Here is a 20,105-nt window from a genome sequence, read left to right as displayed (position 1 = left end):
ACGGTGCATAAATTTCATGTAATAATTAATTGAAGCACGGTCAATCGAACGCAAGTGTTGCCACTGCTTGCCGTTACGTGGCAGCACGGTCACCCGGGCTTTTTTGAATCGTACCATCCCGCTTAATTATATATTCGATCGTATCGAATAAATATCGTTGTCATTTCAGGATTCATCAGCACTGGGGATTCGTTAGCACCTGGCAATCTCGGTTTGAAGGATCAAGTCGAAGCTCTTCGATGGGTTAAAAGAAATATCGTAGCGTTCGGTGGCAACTCTAACAGCGTTACTATTTCCGGATATTCGGCCGGTAGTTGGAGTGTCATACTCCACATGGTCTCCCCGATGTCGAGAGGACTTTTCCACAGAGCTATTGCGATGAGTGGATCACCCACGACTCCTGAACCTCTTCCCACCGAACAAAAACATCTCGCGAAGAAGCAAGCTGAGCTCTTAGGATGCCCAACTGATACAACTGGGAACATGTTGCTCTGCTTGAACACGAAGACCATAGACGAATACGTAGAAACTCTAGGGAAATTTTCGGTAAGTATTTTCAACTACATTTTTCTACATATGTTTTTTACGTCAATGTAATATAACGTTCTTTTTCTCTTTACGTTAATACATTGATTCTTCTATTGCAACCATTGGGCTCGACATATATCAGAAATAATCCGATTTGAGATAAAGAGTAAAATAACATATAGTGATATACAATAATATATATACGGTAAATTCGACTAGCCCCCACCCTGAGTGTCCGATGTAGTCGGTGTAGATCGGTCGATAGGATGTCGGGGGAAGTTGAAGGGTTGGTCGTCGATAGGCGGTAACACGTTGCCCAATTGTTGCTCAAAATCCGGATCCTTGGCTCATGAGGTCCTCCTTCGCGATGCGCTCTGGACGAAGGTTGCGGGTCAAAAGAGCGAGCGCTGGCCTTCCGATACCACCGAAATTGTAGCACCGGAGAGACTACTCGGACAACCCGATAGAGGCCTCACAGATCGGTTACATGCGATTTTCACATCAACTTAAAAAACACACTCAACATTGTTATCCTCGTGAGACCCTGTAAAATTGCTAGAGAGTGGAGCGCCCTTAAATTGACGAAACGGAGGAATAAAGTATAAAAGCATAATTTTAGTACCTCTGTATAAGTGATGAATGTTATATGACAATAAGGATGTTTTGTTCTAGGAATGGCACGGTGATCCGATTTTGGTCTGGAGTCCCGTTGTTGAACCTGAAGTTCATGGCAGAGAACGTTTTCTCCCTGCTCAACCGGCTGACTTGATACGAGAAGGAAACTTCCATCAAGTACCTCTTATCACAGGAGTTACCAAAGACGAATTCGGTGGCGTTGTCGTCGGTAATTAATATTAACTTTGGCAAAGTAACGCAACTTGTTCTTTTGCGATACGAACGTGATAAAAAATAATCATGAAAATTCATATGCCAATGAAAACAGGTCTGCTCGAAGAGTCCAAGAAGGGCAATGACTCGACTTTCCAGGATCTAAATCAAAATTGGGAACGAATTGCGCCAATAAGTTTCCAATATGAGCGAAATACCAATCGATCTCGAGAAATCAGCAACGCGCTCAAAGAATTCTATTTCAAAGGAAAACCAATCAGCAAAGACAACGTCGATGGACTCGCGCATGTGAGTAGATAATACAATTTTTGCATAAAAATATTATCATTGTAATGTATTTGATTTTATTAATACTCATATTTTTCAAATTAGATGTACGCCGACAGCATAATTATTTTCCCGGAGCACCGTCTCGTTAATCTCGTAGCTGCGGCTTCCAAGGAACCAGTGTACTATTATCAATTCGCTTATCAAGGACGCTACAGTTTTGCAACGTGGCCAGACACTAAGAAACCATACGGTAAGTTTTAGACCTACAATTAATTGGAAATCTCCCGTATAAAGGATTCCCCACAAAACACCTGTAGGGTAAAAAGAGACAAGCTCATTGGATCATATTGAGCTATCACATTTCACCTACAGAAGTAATGAGATCAGATGTTAATGACAAGCTTAGAAGCATTTTTAATTAATAATTCTCAGAAGCTTGGGTAGCTGAAAGCAACAATCAATCAAGCTCTGAAAAATCCTTGATGATAAATGAATCGTCCAAGGCATTAATTCCAATTCATTAATGAATTAATTAATTGGAAGATTAATCAGTCAATCAGTAATTTATTGATTTATTTTGTAGTTAAATCATGATTTTTAAATGAATCACAGAAATTAAAAACAGAATACCGTTTTGCCGTGTGTCGTCAAAATGGACGTAATGATGTTCAGATATAATATCTTTGCAGGCGTTGTACATCATGACGACATGTTGTACCTCTTCTACGTGAGCTTCTTTCCTTACTTCGAGGAAGGCTCACCTGAAATACCCACCGTTGAGCGCATGACCGCCATGTGGGCAAATTTCGTGAAAACTGGAGAACCGATACCGAAGGACAACCCAACATTCAAAGATGTCGTTTGGGAAGTATTCACGCCAAGTAATAAAAAGTATCTGCAAATCACCGACAACCTGACAATCAAGTCCGGCCTCTACGAAGATAGAATGAAAGAATGGGAAAAACTATTCCCTTTGAAGCCACTATCGCAATCAACGAAACACTAATAGTCTTGGGATTCTAAGTTGCATACTTGCGACGTACCACCGTTGAATCTCCGCAAAATGTGCTCTTGACTTCTGATTAATGTTATCCAGCAGTTTCTCAGCACGGTATATGATGTCAGATTTGTAAAAAATCAAATAAAAACCATTTATTTCCAACAAAAGTAATTGATAGTAAAAACAAGGAGTATGATTTAGAAGTAATCTCTGCGAAATTCTATCCTGTCAAGATAGTCTTTATATCTTTGGGTCCGTAGGCTGCAATTTCACCAGACCTTCGCTGAGTTCCCAAAACTTTTTTCCTTTTGCGGGATCTTTCACAGCTTGGGAAAGTCCATGTTCCTGAAATAAAAATCGATAGTCAATATAATTATATTTATATGTGGTGAGGCAAAATGTCGAGAAGTATTTTAATGTAAGTTTATATGTCGGCAAATTTTTACTCCTTCTTATTACAAAGGTCTATGTAAATTTTGCCAACCTTCGCTCTCCAAGACAGAGAAAAACAAAATCTTTGAAAAGCATCAAACGTTTAGATAAGTAATCAATAATATTACTTAGGAATTTGAATCTAGAATTTCAGAGATGGTTTAAGAAACACTACAATTATTTATCGTTTATAGGAATAATTAAATCATCTGAACCTCGTTTAAACCGAAGATTTTATACTTATATTCGCAACTGCCAACATTGAAATTTCTTGAATATTGAAATCATAGTTTCTTACTTGACAGTCCATGAAGTATTTCCCTGACACGCCAGACAGTTCTTCCGAGATGGCAAGATGAATACTAGTCTGAGCACCTTGTTCGGGGGTCTTGAAGAAAGCTTTTATGATTAACATCAGGCCCCAGGACAGAGGAGCAGGTACGTTTCTCCATATTCCACTGTCGATCATTCCAGGATGCAGGCAATTAGCAGTGACACCCGTGCCTTCCAAACGACGTGCCAATTCCAACGTAAAGACTATGTTCGCATATTTCGAGACGTAGTACAGATAGGCTGGGAATTTGGTTGTGGGGTTAACATTTTCCAAATTCAAGGAAGCGAAGCGATACAATTCGGACGCTACGACCACGATACGACTAGGAGCCGAACGTTTTAGCAAATCTGTAAGAAAACATATATAATAAATAAAAAAAATCCCACTGAACACCAAACCTAACAGTTACGTAACTTAAGGTGATGTGAAACCCCTTCAAATCAGTCGATTCGAATACAACACTTTTTTTAAAGGGTATTAGACCAAACTGTCCGAAACTTTGACACATCTAAGAATCACTTTGATCATCTAAGAATTGTCTTGATACATTCAAAATTTGGATTTTTGGAAAAAATTCTTTAACTTATCCCAGGCCAGAACCAAAATGGCGTCGAGCTCTCATATCTCGATCGATATGCAATTATCGAAGGCTCCTGATATAAGAAACGAAGGGGTCAGGACAATTTTACGACAATTTAGAACACTCTGGTAATCGATAAACTCGCAGCTGAACGAGATAAAGGTAAAAAAAGTGTTGTATGCGCTTCTATACTAAAACGATGGGAATACGAGGTCTCGGAGTGAAAATTTAATTGACCTGGAAATCACAGATGGCGCAGAGGTTCCCTCTGGAGTCAATTAGGGCCCCAGAAAGCATGAATTCAGGGGATTTCTGGAGTTTTACTTCGATTTCTTTATAATTATTGTACGAAAACGACAGGTGGAGTATGCCATTTGGTACAATACGCAATGTAATTCGACACAGCTGTCAATATAAAAACGAACGTCGGTAACGTAGACATTTAGAAAAATCTTTTTTATTGACGTCGATCAAGTTCCTCGACGTGTTTCACTTCACCCTAATTGACTGCAGAGGGATACTCTGCGCCATCAGTGATTTCCGTATCAACTAAAATTTTCACTCCTAGACCTCGTGTTACCATCGTTTTAGAATAGCAGCGCACAAGACACTTTTTTGCCTTTATCCCCTTCAAATGCGATTTTGTCGATTATCCGAGTGTTTTAATTGTCGTACAATTCTCCTGACACTTTCTTATCTCATATCAGAGCCTTGAATAATTGTATATCGATGGAAATATGAGCGCTCGACGCCGTTTTGGTTCTGGTCTGGGCTAAGGTAAAAACTTTCTTTCGAAAATCCAAATTTTGAAAGTGTCAGGATAATTTATAGGTTCTTACGAGTCATGTGTCAAAGTTTCCGATGTACTGCGACTGTCCTATCCAATGCCCTTAAAAAAAAGTGTATTGTTGGAATCGACGGAATTAAGGGGAGTTTCACTTCACCTTCTAAAATGTCACAGTGACCGTGCTTATAACTAGTGAAGGAAATGAAAAGTTAAGTATTGATGCCCACAAATGGAGAAAATGAAATGCGTGTTAAGGAAATTTATTTCGTGTAGCATTTGTTGCTCTTATTTCATGTGCATAAATAAAAAAAAAGAAGTTAAGGAATAATGTCTATAGTAAATGGTTCTTTGCTCATTCTATAACAAAGTCGGAAATGTTCAGTAGTCTTATTATTGATAAGATATTAATAAATGATTAAATATCAAGTTAAGTATTAGGATCAATTTTTTAAACGTCGGAAAAAGAGTATAATAAGGAAGCAAAATAATGGGCATGCAGCTGAAGTTGTCGTGTTCAAATATATATGTAGGCTCAATGTTTATTCTGGACGTACCGATCAAAAGATGAGTCAAGAGGAAAGGCCCATAATGGTTGGTAGCCATTGTCATTTCTAGACCGTCTGCAGTTACTTTCCTGGTGAAGGATTCCGCTGTTCCAGCATTATGAATCAGTACATCCAACCTGCTCTCTTCGCGATTTATTTGCTGAGCGAATTCTCGAACGGATTGCAGAGATGATAAGTCCAATTTACGGACGATGATGTTATTATTTCCTGTAGACTTGGCCAGCTCATCTGTAAACAAAAATTGGCATAATCAGAAACCCCGACAAAAATACGTTCGTACAAAAATATTACTTCATGTTTTTCTGGGAATTCTAAAGATTCTGACAAACCTTAACAATATTCCATATGCATAAAAAATCCAAGGGAAGTATTCTTTAATAAATTTAAAAAAAAGTTGATTATTTAATTAATAAAGAAATTTAAAGTCAAACGTTATGCAACCTTTAAACTGTAATATTAAAGTGTTTATATCGGAGTTTCTCAAAATTCCTGATTATCATTTTAATGGTATACTTATATTCTATACGTATCCAGTATGATAAAACGGAAATCAAAAACTTCTTTATAACTATCAAAAAGATTGAATATGATTAATTCTTTATTATTGTTCCTATTTCTGCTTCGATTCGCAGTTTAGATTTCTCATAATGTACGCGGAAAAAAAGAATGGTTAGGAAACCCACAATTGTGGTAATCGTAACCCTATTGCAAGACAATGTTTTAATGCAACAATGTTTTAATGTGTGAATATGCACAGTGGGACTATTTGAGTCCTACCGTAAAACAACAAACTTAATTGAATTATTATTATGTTTTTATATTATGTTATTCCTTTATTAATAAAAATAAATCAACTTTGTTCATTTAAAAAGAAATAAAATTTCTGTGCAACATGGGCCTTTTTATTTTCTAAAATTCCGTGCCTCAAAGGATTAACCAGCGTAACATAGTAAAAAGAACATAGTAAGGATTACTTCACGATTTTGTCAACGTAACTACCCAGACAACCCATGAAGTAGAATATACGTAAATGAAACGTCTTAATTAGGTGTATAAGTATAGCAAGTGTACATCGTCTATCATCCACCTAAAAAAATATATATACATCCTTTAGATATTTTTAAGAAACATACTTTTCATTTTCATAACGATCGGTTCATAACTTTTTGAGCTAGAATTCCCGAGAATCAAAAAAATGTGTGTTTCTTAAATGAAATTACGAACAACATGAACCAACATTTGGGATGATATCATAATTTTAAAGGTTTTTTTACTGCAAAATAAAAGAAAAAAAATGGTGAAAATCGAGATATTTTTATCAAACACCTGTCAACACTTAAATTTTTACAATTTTTACTCGCAATGAGGTTCATATTCTTAGAAAACATGTTAATAATGTAAAAAAACCATTTTATCAGTTTTTATCTCATCTAGCCTTTGAAATTATCTAAAATAAAGTTCATAGATAACTATATCTTACATACGTTGAATAAACATTTATATACGATTAATTTACGGATATTCCACGTTTCGCGGGGCCTGAGTACAAGGAACGAGATATTCCAGCATTGTGCATTTAAAATTTAATATCCATTTCCATTATCCATATCCCTATCCCTATCCATATCCATATCCATATCCATATCCATTAACATTAATATGCATTTAAAAATTTACCGTCGATATAAAAAATCCAATTATTATGATCACAACGCTATACTTCTGTCAGTGTTCTCATACATTTATAACTCAAGTAATACAATATCATTTGATGCTCAGAAATGTGGTTTCTCGACGATTACTTCCTTTTTCCCTCTTCGAGAAGGGGTAGGGTCATTGTAACTTAAGGGGTTATACCACTTTGAAATTTTACAAAAATCAAAAAAATTTGTAGGCGTTTATACTTTAAACGCGTTTTTCTTAAAACTGCATTTTAAAAATCGGTGGGCACTCTAGCTCCGCCAATTTTCAATCAATCGTCTTGATTCTTTTTTTATTTTATTCGTGATATATTTATCTAGCGAAATACGTATTATTTTTTCAATGTATTGATATTCACGTTTTTTATGCAACATTAATTAACGACATTTAGGGCAAAATACGTATCTTTCCTTTCAAGTCGATGTCATTTTGTGAAAAATGCATATTTTTGAAAACGGCTAGGTATTTCCCTAGCTTTTGGGCTACAGAAATTAATTCTTTTTCGTTCATTGATCTAGCTTAAACCTGGACTGAGTTATCGTGCCCACCGCACGATCATCGATTTTCGCAGCGCTCCGGTAAATCGCCTTTCATGTCGCCAATTTTGTAAATAAAAAAAAATACAACAAAATATTTTGTTGTTTAATAGTAGTATAATACATTACTGTATTTTAATTTGGATAACAACGTTTTAATTCTTAAAAAAAATTCTTGAAAAACCGTAATTTTTGGGTGGGTCAAAGTGGTGTAATCCCTTAACGTAAAGGGCAGTAACGGGTCTTATATGCATATGAACTGTCTACATCGCCTGCGAGAAGTTTTGCCACCTGGCGGCGCTGTCGAAAGTAACGATGCCAAATTATTGTTTCTGCAATCACATAGGCAAGTTTAGAATAACCTTGCAACGTGCATAACCTTTCTATAATACGTAGTTACAGCTCCCAGATAAACTTTCCATTTTCCTGTGCGTATTGTAACCACTTCATGTAGTTAATATTACCATTCCAAATGGTGATCGCTCCTCCACTTTTTAGGCGAAGCACCACGGATGCAGTACTTATTCGCAAGATTACATTTACCATTCCGTGTGGTAAATTTCATCATTTACGTGGTTTTACTTCCCACGGTATTTTAACTATGCCACTAAATTGCAACTAAACTCTTTTTTCATGTAGCATTCATATAATGGGATACTGGCAACTGTCATATATCATGGTAATTATCATGTATTAAGGTAATCTTAAATTATTACTTATGTTAAAAGGTGGCACATTTTTTACTTCAAATAACTCTATCAGTAACACCTATTAATAGCAAATTTCTTTTATTTTCTCCAAATTAACCTAACGCGTGTAATCTCGCAAGGAAATAATTTACTGTTAACATTTTTCATTCCGTTTATTTTCTTTTCTTTATAAACTTGAACTAGATAAGAAAAGAAATATTTTGAAATGTCATGCAAATTTTAATGGTTCTTTTCAATGACCATTCACAATCTAATACTGAAGCGTGTTATTTCTTTGTCTTAACTGTAAAATCAAAATGTACCTTTCAACTGATTTGCTGTTTCCAAATTTCGACACGCCATAATCACCCTGGCTCCTCTTTCAGCCATATCCTTGGTGGTTTCTTTACCGATGCCGGAAGTACATCCAGTTATAATTACAGTTTTTCCATTCATTTTCGCTGTGCTTTTGCAGACTCCCAATGTCAGATAAACGTACAATCGAAGTGCTATCAACAGAAGAAGTGCCCCACCTATTGCGACACCTGCTGCAAGAAAGCACAGCGTAGGGCAAGAAATGATGCTCAGGATCATGATCTGCAAATGCACAAAATGACATCATGTCTCATTGTTATCATATACCAATGAAATGCGATACAAAATGCTTAAGGTGAAGTGAAACACCCTTCAAATCAGTTGATACAACACTTTTTTTAAGGGCATTAGACCAAACTGTCCGAAACTTGGACACATCACTCCTGATCATCTAAGAAATGTCCTGATACATTCAAAATTTGTATTTTTCAAACAAATTTTTTAACAGCCCAGACCAGAACCAAAATGGCGTCGAGCTCTCATATTTCGATCAATATACAATTATCGAAGGCTCTGATATGAGAATCGAAAGGATCAAGATAATTTTACGACAATTTAGAACACTCTGGTGATCGATAAACTCGCATTTGAACGAGATAGAGGCAAAAAAAGTGTTGTATGCGCTTCTATGCCAAAACGATGCTAATACGAGATCTCGGAGTGAAAAATTAATTGACCTGGAAATCACAGATGGCGCAGGGGGTCCCTCTGTAGTCAATTAGGGCCCCAGAAACCATGAAGATTTCTGGAGTTTTACTTCGATTTCTTTATAATTATTGTACGAAAATGACAGGTGGAGTATGCCATTTGATACAATACCCAATATAATTTGACACAGTTGTCAATATAAAAACGAACGTCGGCAACGTAGGCATTTAGAAAAATCTTCTTTATCGACGTCGATTAAGTTCCTCACGTGTTTCATTTCACCTTAAACAGTATGCTAGAAATAATTACGAAAACAACATGTCAAACAACGCAGGCATCACTAAATGTACAGTATACGTAACGTACATGTATATTAATTTCGAAATCAAAAACACCTTCTTTAAGTGTAAAAAAAACTTCGACAAATATATACATGTACCCGTCAATAGTTCTTTCTGATCATAATTTCGGTTACATTATGTTATTCATATAACAACTGATATATCAATTATTATACATCAAATACAAACAATCTTGCTTCTCAGGTTCATTCGGATCTTTTATTAGCTAAAGAATTAAAACACAAATTATAAAGCTATACGATTCAAATTGTTAAAAAAGCTATCGAGATCCGTTGCGATGTATCAAATACAAAAAGTATATCGTTTCTGGTTGATTAATACCTTTTCTAAACTAAAGTATTAAAACAGAAGTAGACATAAAAAATACAACAAATTTTTTAAATATTATTGGCGCGCCGCAACTTTTAAAAATAAGACGAAAACGATAATTTTCTGAAAGCAATATGGGCTTTATGTTTTTACAGTACATTGAAAGAAGGAGGCCAACAATGATATGAATATATCATAAAGTGCCCGCTGATAAAAAGTCGAATATTTGGTGACATTGACATAGTAAAGTTTCAACACCTGTAAGGTAATTTATTGATATATTATTACGAGGCACGCCAAAAATGTTTAAAAAATTGTATATATTTTTGATGGTATAGATTCCGTATTTTAATACTTTAGTAAAGGTATTAATGATCCCGAAGTGATATACTTTTTGTATCTCATACATCGTAACGGATCTGGGTAGTTTTTTAACAATATGAATTATATAGTTTAAAAAATTCGATGTTTTAATTCGTTAGCTAATAGAAGATCCGAATGAACCTGAGCGGAAGGATTGTTTGTATTTGGGGTATAATAATTGAATTCAGTTGTTTTGTGACCGGATTAACATAATGTAACGAGAAGCTGAGTATTCGAGAATCTTTGTGCGCATGCGTAATGTTGCCACTACTGAAATTTCGGCCCTGTCGAATGTTGTAGAAACTTTTAGCACATGCGCAATGCGCAACTGGAAATTCAGCCCCATTGAACATTCTAAAACGTTCCAGGGATGTGTTACCGTCCCGAGGGGACGAGGGGAGAGAGGGTTGCGAAAACGTTGCTCGAGTTGGTTCGTGAAGTGTGCGTACGCAAGGAATTAGTACTGACAGGAATTTGTGGCGGGCCCCAGACGAAGTCCGGCCATCGGCCACCAGGGGCGTGGGGCGCGACGAGCGGGGTGCGTTCTGTCCGGTGCAACCCGCGTTACCCCGCGTGCGCATTACCAACCCCACCTAGAGTTCGAAAATTCTCGGTAACATTAAATTGGAGAAGGTAACTGTCAAACATCCCGTAAGTTACCGGGAACATTGAGAATTTAAGAAAACGTTAATTTTGTTATTTATACTTTAGGTTTCTTCGTTTAAATAACTTTTTTTTTTCAATCAACTTCAAAGTTCAAACTATAGAGTAATAATTACTATTAGAAAATATTGATTAAAGGGTCGTATTTACCTCCAGCTAAAAATATTCACGTATCTACAACTTCACGGAAAATTCCATGCGATTTGTTTCAAATTAACTAATATTTCATTCTGCGACGAAGCGAATGGAAGGTTTTGATTGGCTACGGAGAACGTACAACGGAAATTCCCCTCTACGATGTTTCTCTATAGCTAATCGAAACCTCTCGTTCGATCTGTTGAAAAATTCAAATTCTCATAATTTCTCGATAAAAAAGGCTTTGGAGAAATTACCGATAAGTTACCGGGAATTTCTCTTCGTTTCTGACGTAACTTACTGGATTTAGAACTCTAATCCCACCACTCCGACGGAAAAGACCGTCAGAGCACGATCGCTATTAACCGCGTCCAACCGTGTGCCTGGCTCTCGCGCTCGTGCGGAGGCCCACGTCCTCACTTTTGTAATATTAAAAGTACTAAATTATCAACCTAACTGTGTGGATCATTGCTTTCCTAATAATAATAGTGGGGGAATATACCCGCCAACCCTACAAATTCTCTTCCGGTGGCGCCATTTGTCTGCTAGGTTGAACTATCTCGAGCGCAAGGAAAAATCCAAAATCCGTTGCAGAATTCGTGGAATCCTAGCCAAATTGGAAGAATTTGTTCCGAAATTCTCGGTATGCTAAGTAAAATTTTCCCGAAATCACGCCCATAGTCCCATTTCCCAGAAGCAGGGGCCTGATGACGTCAACTCGCGCTCGATGACGGCTGCTTAGCATGGACGAGAACCGTCGAAGGCTCTCGAAGAGTGCAGGAATCTGTATTCAGAACGGCCCTGATTATTTGCTTATGTTATCAGCTCGCATTATTCTAATGTTGAATTTAATGAATGTTTGATGCAATTTTAATGTACTCTGCATGGAATTAGATCCTTTAATGTATTATGCATGAAATGAGAAACAACGTAAATAAGAAAGTCGTATTAATCAGCGCCTAATAACCTAAGTCTGTACGTGGTAGAAGGAAAATTTAGAAGTAGATGATTGATGAATCAGCTTGACCGAGAAATTCTCTCCGAGAAATTTACAAAGAAAGTTGTATCAGTTATTCTCACGCGTGTCGTGATTTTGCTGTGTGAGTTACATTCGTCATACTTACTGCAAGATTTCTAAGTTCAAGGCAATCCACGTCGTGGAAGAGTTCGTCGAGAAATACGAGTGCAAAAACTGGATATACGCGTGTTACTGTAATGGAAACTTGAGACTGTGAACCGGGAGAGCTAGTACGTTCTGCAAGTACTTGTTATTGCGCTTCCATTAAACACGTAGGCGCAGAACAAATATTAGTCGTAAAAATATATCATTTCTTTTTTATACGTTACGTTTGTATTGCGTTTTTCTCTGTTACTCCGGTATGCTTAAACGTAATGAAAGTTCCTTAAGAGTTTAAAACGATTGTAGCGCCATTTAGGGTGATCTATAGTTTAAGTGTTGTGTGATACATACACTGTTAAAAATATTTGTTCGAAATATACCTAGTTTACATGCAATCGATGTTTTTTCAAGATACAATATTTAAACATTTCCTGCACAATTCTGTTCGGAATTTTAATGTATAAATATAAGATTTTCTAACCTCTTTGTTTACCAATTTGCAATCGCATCTGTGAGAATTATTTCCGGTATATCTACAAATGTCAAAAGATCTGTATACGAAAACTCGGATACTTCTTAACCGACTTCGAAATAGAAGGAGATTCTTAATTCGAATCATACATTTTTATGTATGTTACATAACTTTTCCCAAGGTTCATCGATTTTAATAATTCTTTTTTTGTTTTAAAGAGGGTATTTTCAAGGTGGTCCCATGTAAGTTTCATCATGATCCGATCATAAAGTCCAAAGATAAACAACGAAAATCATGAACGCGTAATTGGATTATTTTATTTAATCGACCTCTTTTATGTTCTTTGTATATATAAAAGTCAAATACCACTTTCTCACTGACTGATTTGTCATTGTCCAGCCCAAACATGATATTTGGAAGGTATTCTTTTTGTAACATAGATGCTCAGTAAGAAGGGATTTTTCGAAATTCAACTACTAAGAAGGTGAAAAGGGGTAAAATGTGTTTTTACGAATTTCTACTTACACATATCGCGAGCAAAATCGCGACGGGGCATGCTAGTTTCATATAATTACAATTTTTAAACCTGAAGGTGATATGAAAGGCACTAAGCAACTTAATTAACGTCAATAAACTGAAATCCATCGATACCCTTTTTGGTGGTAATGCAATTTTGAATACTCCAGTGGTAATATACGCTGGCGCGTCACGTTATCGACATTTATATTTATGTTAACGTCTGTTATACTCTACGTTAAGAGTTATACAAAATGAAGCGCGTCTTATATCTTTTCAGTAGAATAATTATAAAGAAATCGAAGTAAAACTGTCGAAATCCCGTGGGTTCACGGTATTTGATACTCTAATGGACCAACGGCGTCATCTGTGCCGTTTAGCTGCAACTAAATTTTTACTCTGAAGACACGTGTTATCCACTGGTGAAGCCAGCATACTTTTGTAATTGTTCGGGAAAGAATTTTCTATATTTTCCCATCTGACTCTGTAATATTCCGTTTCTATGGTGTTCTAAATTGTTCGAGCTACGTCCTGAAATTCTTTATTTTCGATTTTAAGGCTTCAAAAAGCATAAAACATCAAAAAGGTACACGGACGACGTCATTTTAGATTTAGTCCATGATAAATGAAAAAAAAAAATTATTTAACTTAGATTTAATGAGTTTTAAGACCTACCCTAAAATCTCCATATCCACGTGGTAAACTTTGAAACGAATCGTTACACAGAATTGGAAAAAAAGTTTCACGAACGATTGAACCTCACAGATATATTATATGTGTATAATATACATATATATAGGCTGACCATTTCAAATCACCTTCAGTACATGCAATGTTCAATTTTTGTATCTATATGCACAGGTAAATTTATCTCACGCATTACTGAAAAATAATTTGCAGCGTCTGCAGCTCATGTTTGAATGATGGTGTGGCGAAAACGAAAACATTGAGCAATGTCATATTTACATCATACCCTGATTTTCCATTCCTCCCTCACCTCCTCCATTACATACCCCCCCTCTATTTTAATTAAATAATTCATAATTATACATAAAATATCAACTAACCATAATTATTGTTATAAAATGTATACATAAAAGACGGTAAACGCATGTGTCAGAATGGTAGTTATGATGAATTAGTGTATGATTAATTACTTGTGACAGTTGACTACTTTTTATGTCTGGTCTCTATTAAAAACAATAGTTGATATACAATTAGTTAATATATTATACCTACATATGTATATTAGATACACATTGGATTGTTACAAGAATTATTATTGTTCTTCAGGTTAATTTAATCAAAATTAATTTCACGTTATAATGAAGACTATTATTTATATATCGGTTTTATATATAATAAAAATCTCTTTTATTCCGATGGTTTCGAAAGCGTCTCTCACTGAAATTTCTGAATGTTCGGTATATTCTTTGCAGCATCTGTATAAAGAAAATAATACATGTAATAGACGTGAACAATCCCCAAGATCAGAAAACTGGGTAGAGTTTCGCGTCAAATACATTTAAATATTTATTTCTCAATTAAGAGAATTTATCATAGATACATGTTTGGCATAATGAAAGTACGTTCCGTTTTATAAAGCCTGTACTTTCTTTAGGTTTTGTACAGTCATCTGTTATATGCTATGCCAATCTAAAAATATTCAAGTTTACGTTTCGCTTTCTTAAGGTGAAGTGAAACCCCTTTCAAATCAGTCGATTTGAATACAACACTTTTTTTAAGGGTATTAGATCAAATTGTCCGAAACTTTGACACATCACTCCTGATCATCTATGAATTGTTCTGACACATTGAAAAATTTGGATTTTTGAAAACAATTTTTTAACTCAGCCCAGACCAGAACCAAAATGGCGTCGATCTCTCATATTTCGATCAGTATACAATTATCGAAGGCTCTGATATGAGAATTGAAAGGGTCAGGACAATTTTACGACAATTTAGAACACTTTGATAGTCGATAAACTCACATTTGAACGGGATAGGGGCAAGAAAAGTGTTGTATGCGTTTCTATGCTAAAACGATGGGAATACGAGATCTCGGAGTGAAAATTTAATTGACCTGGAAATCACAGATGGCGCAGGGGGTCCCTCTGCAGTCAATTAGGGCCCCAGAAAGCACGAATCCAGAGGATTTATAGAGTTTTACTTCGATTTCTTGATATTTATTGTACGAAAACGACAGGTGGAGTACGCCATTTGGTACAATACCCAATATAATTCGACACAGCTGTCAATATAAAAATGAACATCGGCAACGTAGGCATTTAGAAAAACCTTCTTTATCGACGTCGATCAAGTTCCTCGACGTGTTTCACTTCACCTTAACATGATTCTCATCGTCTTCTACCCGCATTCTTTCCAAGTTCTATAGAGTTGCCGCAAGTGGCGCCACGGTAGACTCGCCATAGGGCTAGAGTTCTAAATCCAGTGAGTTACGTCAGAAACGAAGAGAAATTCCCGGTAACTTCTCCAAAGCCTTTTTTATTGAGAAATTATGAGAATTTGAATTTTTCAACAGAGCGAACGAGAGGTTTCGATTAGCTATAGAGAAAGATCGTAGAGGGGAATTTCCGTTGTATGTTCTCCGTAGCCAATCAAAACCTCCCATTCGCTTCGTCGCAGAATGAAATATCAGTTCGTTTGAAAGAAATCGCATGGAATTTTCCGTGAAGTTGTACATACGTGAATATTTTTAGCTGGAGGTAAATACGACCCTACAATCAATATTTTCTAATGGTAGTTATTACTCTTTAGCGAACGAACCTTTAACGAAGAAACCTAAAGTATAAATAACAAAATTTTCTCTTAAATTCTCAATGTTCCCGGTAACTTACGGTATGTTTCACAGTTACCTTCTCCAATTTAATGTTACCGAGAATTTTCGAACTCTACATAGGGCTGGAATCCCAATGAGTGCGTTGAATATCGCACCGAGTTCGGCGCGTCAATCAGTCGAGAACAAAAAACCAATCAGGAAAATCAACCTCAACCTCGTGCATCACTTCCGTGTAGTTATAATTGGTTTTCATCTTCGACGTATTGACGCGCCGCGCTGTGTGGCACGCAACGCACTCAGCGGAACTCCGGCCATGAAGTACCGTTTCCTCTACATCGCGATAGATTGATAAACATCGACCACATTCATAGGTTAACCCATTCATTGGCAGCTAGAAAATATCTCGTAGTAAGCGTATATACCAAGCTAGCTCAAAATTTTCCTGGCAGGGAATAGGTTAAGCGTAAATGCCGTTTCCTCTGTATCGTGACCAATGAATACTTTTCAGGTTACTAAACATCAATGACAGTTTGAGATTAAAGATTCATGATATTATTGCAGATTAGACATTCATGACATTATTGCAGGTTAGACATGCATAAAAATGGTAGGTTAATTATTTAATTCGAGATGTTTTCGTCAAATTGTCAGGATAAATTGTTGACATTGACATTTGCAGATTAATTATTACTATAAGAACTATTCAAATTAGAGAGACTACTGATATTTGATATGGTTCCGTATTTAAAATTTTCTTCCAATTGATATTTTTAGTTTTATACTTTACTGGTACCGTTTTTTTATAGTTTTAACATTTATTGACATTTTTAGTTTGATGATTTCTAGTACCGATCCTTCCAAACAGACACCCTGCTTGTATTTATATTAGATTGTACAGTTAATTGTTATTTCTTATTCATACCAAATTGTATTAACATTGATACTTTTAGTACAGTACTTTACTGGTATTGTCATTTCACAATTTTGACATCAATCTACTCTTTTAATTTAATGATTTCTAGTGGACCCGTCCAAACAAATACTTTAGTTGTATCGATATTGCATTATATACATTTATGTCATAACTTTCTAACGATAGCAAATTGCAATAACATTCATACAGTCTGTTTGAGAACTTGTTAATGCAATTATGCAGACAAATCCTGCTGTTCTTGGCACAGAAATCTTTTGTTGCAATTGTCGGGATTTGAACCCAAGACTCAACTTGTAAACTTGTTTTTAAAAAAACCCGTAAGTAATTACACAATTGAAAAGTCATTCAAAATGTTATAAAATCATATTTTTACTTAGAAGTGCATAATAAATGTATTTAAATGTATATATATACCCACCAAACACATTATGTTACTGTTACATAACACTGGAATAACACGATATATAACGAATGTTATTCAAAAGATACATTAATATCATATAACGTCGTATTATTACCATTCGGTAATATTGTTACAAACTTGTACGCATTGCAGTTATATAATATTAACATAACATATAACATGTTACCGATATGTTATGCATACGTTACATTCTTTGTTTTATAACCATGTGTTATCGCTACGTAGAAAATATTAATACAAATCTTACTTATGTGTCATACGCATGTTACATAACATGTCACAAACGTTACGTAATGGTGATATTATTGTTACATAACCGTATTTAATGGGTATCTAATACACATTTTTGGTATGCGAGTTTCATGGCATTCCAGTACTCGGCGAAGTATTTTACACGGAAGTGTGTTTGTGGGTACATTACTTCTAAAATTATACCTCTCATTTCAATTGTATCCTTTATTTATAACATTTTTATCAGCAATATAATATTGATTTTTTGTTGCAAAGGGTCATTTTGACGTCAAGAGCTAGAAGTTTTTCAATTTTACTCTTATCTTTTTTGAAATAGGTATAATTCCAACATAAACTATTTAGGTTAATGATAATATTTTATTGTTGGCATCGCGATGATTGTGACAGGCGTTACTCTGCATGAGAACATCGGCTGTACTGCCAAAAATGGCTGAAATAATTATATCCTGTTTCGAGAAACGTTAATAACGCCTCATTGTATGAAAGAAATGGATTCAAATGTCATTAATAGTAATATAATAAATTTGAGTAAAACTGGGGTTTAGGGAACCAAACCCCGATGATCTCGACCTTGACGTATGTTGTCAAGGTCACACTCCTGAGTGACCTTCACAAAGTTTTAGCCGTCGCTCGTTGTTTCTTTATTAGTTTCTCGTTCTTGAATATATATTTCAAGATTCTCATATTGCTACAGTTAACTGCTGACCGGCTGCCTCGCGGCGACCGGTTTCAAATTGTTAACCTAACCTAACCCAAACTAACTTAAACTAAATCATTCCAAACATTAGAAATACGATACATAAAGTTAAACATACATTAATATCCTCGCCTATTTTAACACTTTACCGACCGGCGAATTTGGAAGTAAATGGCGATCACGGGTATCGCAAAACCGATTAATAGGCTTCCGGTTGGTAAAGTGTTAAAACGATTTAGTTTGAGCTGATTTGGGGTAGATTAGGTTAATAGTTACATCAAATTCTAATTCACTTAATCATATTTTATTATTTGATTATATTCTAATGAATATATTGAGCTAATAATTTTAAAGAAAGCGTAAATACGTTCGCCGAAATACCTTCCTTTAAATAAGTATTTAGCAAGATAATGCATAAAATGATGATCGTAGATACCATAACGAGGAGTATTTCTTGGCATGTTTTCTCCATATTCTTTGTAGATTTTGCATATGAACTTCACTTCTAGGATTCACAAAATTGCATACATGATTTGCTGTCGTATGTTCTGAGACTTTAAATGTATACTCGGTAACGGAAGTGTACGTTCACTTCATCAAAATTATTTTGTTCATCACTTTTTAACAAACACCAAGCGACCGCTGAAACCTAGAGGAGGTGACCTTGACAACATATGTCAAGGTCGAGGTTATTGAAGATGGGTCTCCGAAACCTGTTTTACCATAGGTTTTTTAATCAAAAAAATTCATGAACTCGTTTCTACCTAATTTCTTCCTTGCTGACCTTGTTACATGAGAATCTCCTCTTAGGAAGTTGTCGTATAAAATTTATGCGCTTGCTTTATATGCACTTCATTCATTTTACCGATTATCAGAATCATTACATTCCTCCAAACATTTTTTACCGTTAATACGTACCAATTTCCTTTTAATTTTAGACGGCATTTATCAACACAATTTACAGCTTCTTTCAGCTTGTACACTATTTCTTTTATCATTATTAATATATGACCATAACTTCTTAATTCACGCGACATATATTTCTTAACTCGAGAGAAATTACATGAAAGTAGCACTATTCCTCTGAAACCAAACTCACTTTCCTGTCATTACGCATTAAAATGTAGTCCTACATAAAAACTACTTAAATAAAATGAAACAAGTTATGTATACAAGTATGTATGCCTTTCCTATGAACATAATGCCGCTTGTGTATAATAATGAGTCATTTATGTTCGCTATGAAAACAATGCCGTTCATAAACAAATGTTTAATACATAAATATTTGGGTACATTTGGAAGAAATTCTAAATTTAATAAAGAGCCAAATTATTGAATAAAATTGTCGGTTTGTAATCATAAAATCGTAATAAATAATTTATTAAATGACTAAACCAATAAATAAATAAAAAAACGAGTTAAATGTGGTGTCGTCGTTGCGACGCAATCAAGAGACATTATATCAAGGAATATGAAATCGTCATTTCAGCAAACGTCAAGGCTTAATAAACTAGTAAAAGGAATAATAAATAAATTAGTAATTGAATATAGTAATAAATAAATGTAAAAGTAGTTAAATAAGTTATCGTCATCGCAGTCAAGTGGCAGCGCCAAAAATATATGAGCTGTAGTATAAGCATATCGATTGATTAAATTTCACTACAATTGAAGGAAATTTAATACGAACTTACTGTCTTTCGGCTACGTTCGGATTCTCATGTAGATGATTCTTATGCTTGTACCTCTTCCTTGATATGCTCGTA

The 20,105-nt window shown here is 35.3% G+C and overlaps 2 protein-coding genes across 2 annotated transcripts in view; one reads left to right on the top strand and one right to left on the bottom strand.

Annotated features, from left to right (window-relative positions):
- The window catches only part of LOC105700413 (esterase E4), a 10,751-nt gene extending 7,933 nt beyond the window's left edge, over positions 1 to 2,818 (top strand). Inside the window, exons 4-8 of the mRNA XM_012426236.2 lie at positions 170 to 546; positions 1,201 to 1,372; positions 1,472 to 1,665; positions 1,750 to 1,897; positions 2,337 to 2,818. Coding sequence (XP_012281659.1) covers positions 170 to 546; positions 1,201 to 1,372; positions 1,472 to 1,665; positions 1,750 to 1,897; positions 2,337 to 2,653 — 1,208 coding nt within the window. The 3' untranslated portion in view covers positions 2,654 to 2,818. The remainder of the gene's footprint in view (positions 1 to 169; positions 547 to 1,200; positions 1,373 to 1,471; positions 1,666 to 1,749; positions 1,898 to 2,336) is intronic.
- LOC105700414 (retinol dehydrogenase 14) lies at positions 2,787 to 20,105 on the bottom strand. Its single transcript, XM_012426238.2, has 5 exons — positions 20,034 to 20,105; positions 8,596 to 8,869; positions 5,335 to 5,574; positions 3,378 to 3,760; positions 2,787 to 2,992 (listed from the first exon to the last, which is right to left on the bottom strand). Exons 2-5 carry the CDS (start codon positions 8,864 to 8,866, stop codon positions 2,888 to 2,890), a joined length of 999 nt encoding a protein of 332 aa, XP_012281661.1. The 5' UTR covers positions 8,867 to 8,869; positions 20,034 to 20,105; the 3' UTR covers positions 2,787 to 2,887.

The sequence above is a fragment of the Orussus abietinus genome, unplaced genomic scaffold (genome assembly GCF_000612105.2).
Source record: "Orussus abietinus isolate OABI.00-Male unplaced genomic scaffold, Oabi_2.0 scaffold138, whole genome shotgun sequence".
Taxonomy (NCBI): domain Eukaryota; kingdom Metazoa; phylum Arthropoda; class Insecta; order Hymenoptera; family Orussidae; genus Orussus; species Orussus abietinus.
This window is presented reverse-complemented; position numbering and strand designations above follow the sequence as displayed.

What these genes read in the sequence shown, in the direction of transcription:
- LOC105700414 (XM_012426238.2), bottom strand. Translation starts at nt 8,866, where the DNA reads ATGATCCTGAGCATCATTTCTTGCCCTACGCTGTGCTTTCTTGCAGCA. An exon ending in AACAGCAAATCAGTTGAAAG is followed by an intron (nt 5,575 to 8,595) that starts GTACATTTTGAT and finishes TTTTGTTTACAG; the next exon opens with ATGAGCTGGCCAAGTCTACA. An exon ending in AATACTTCATGGACTGTCAA is followed by an intron (nt 2,993 to 3,377) that starts GTAAGAAACTAT and finishes TTTTTATTTCAG; the next exon opens with GAACATGGACTTTCCCAAGC.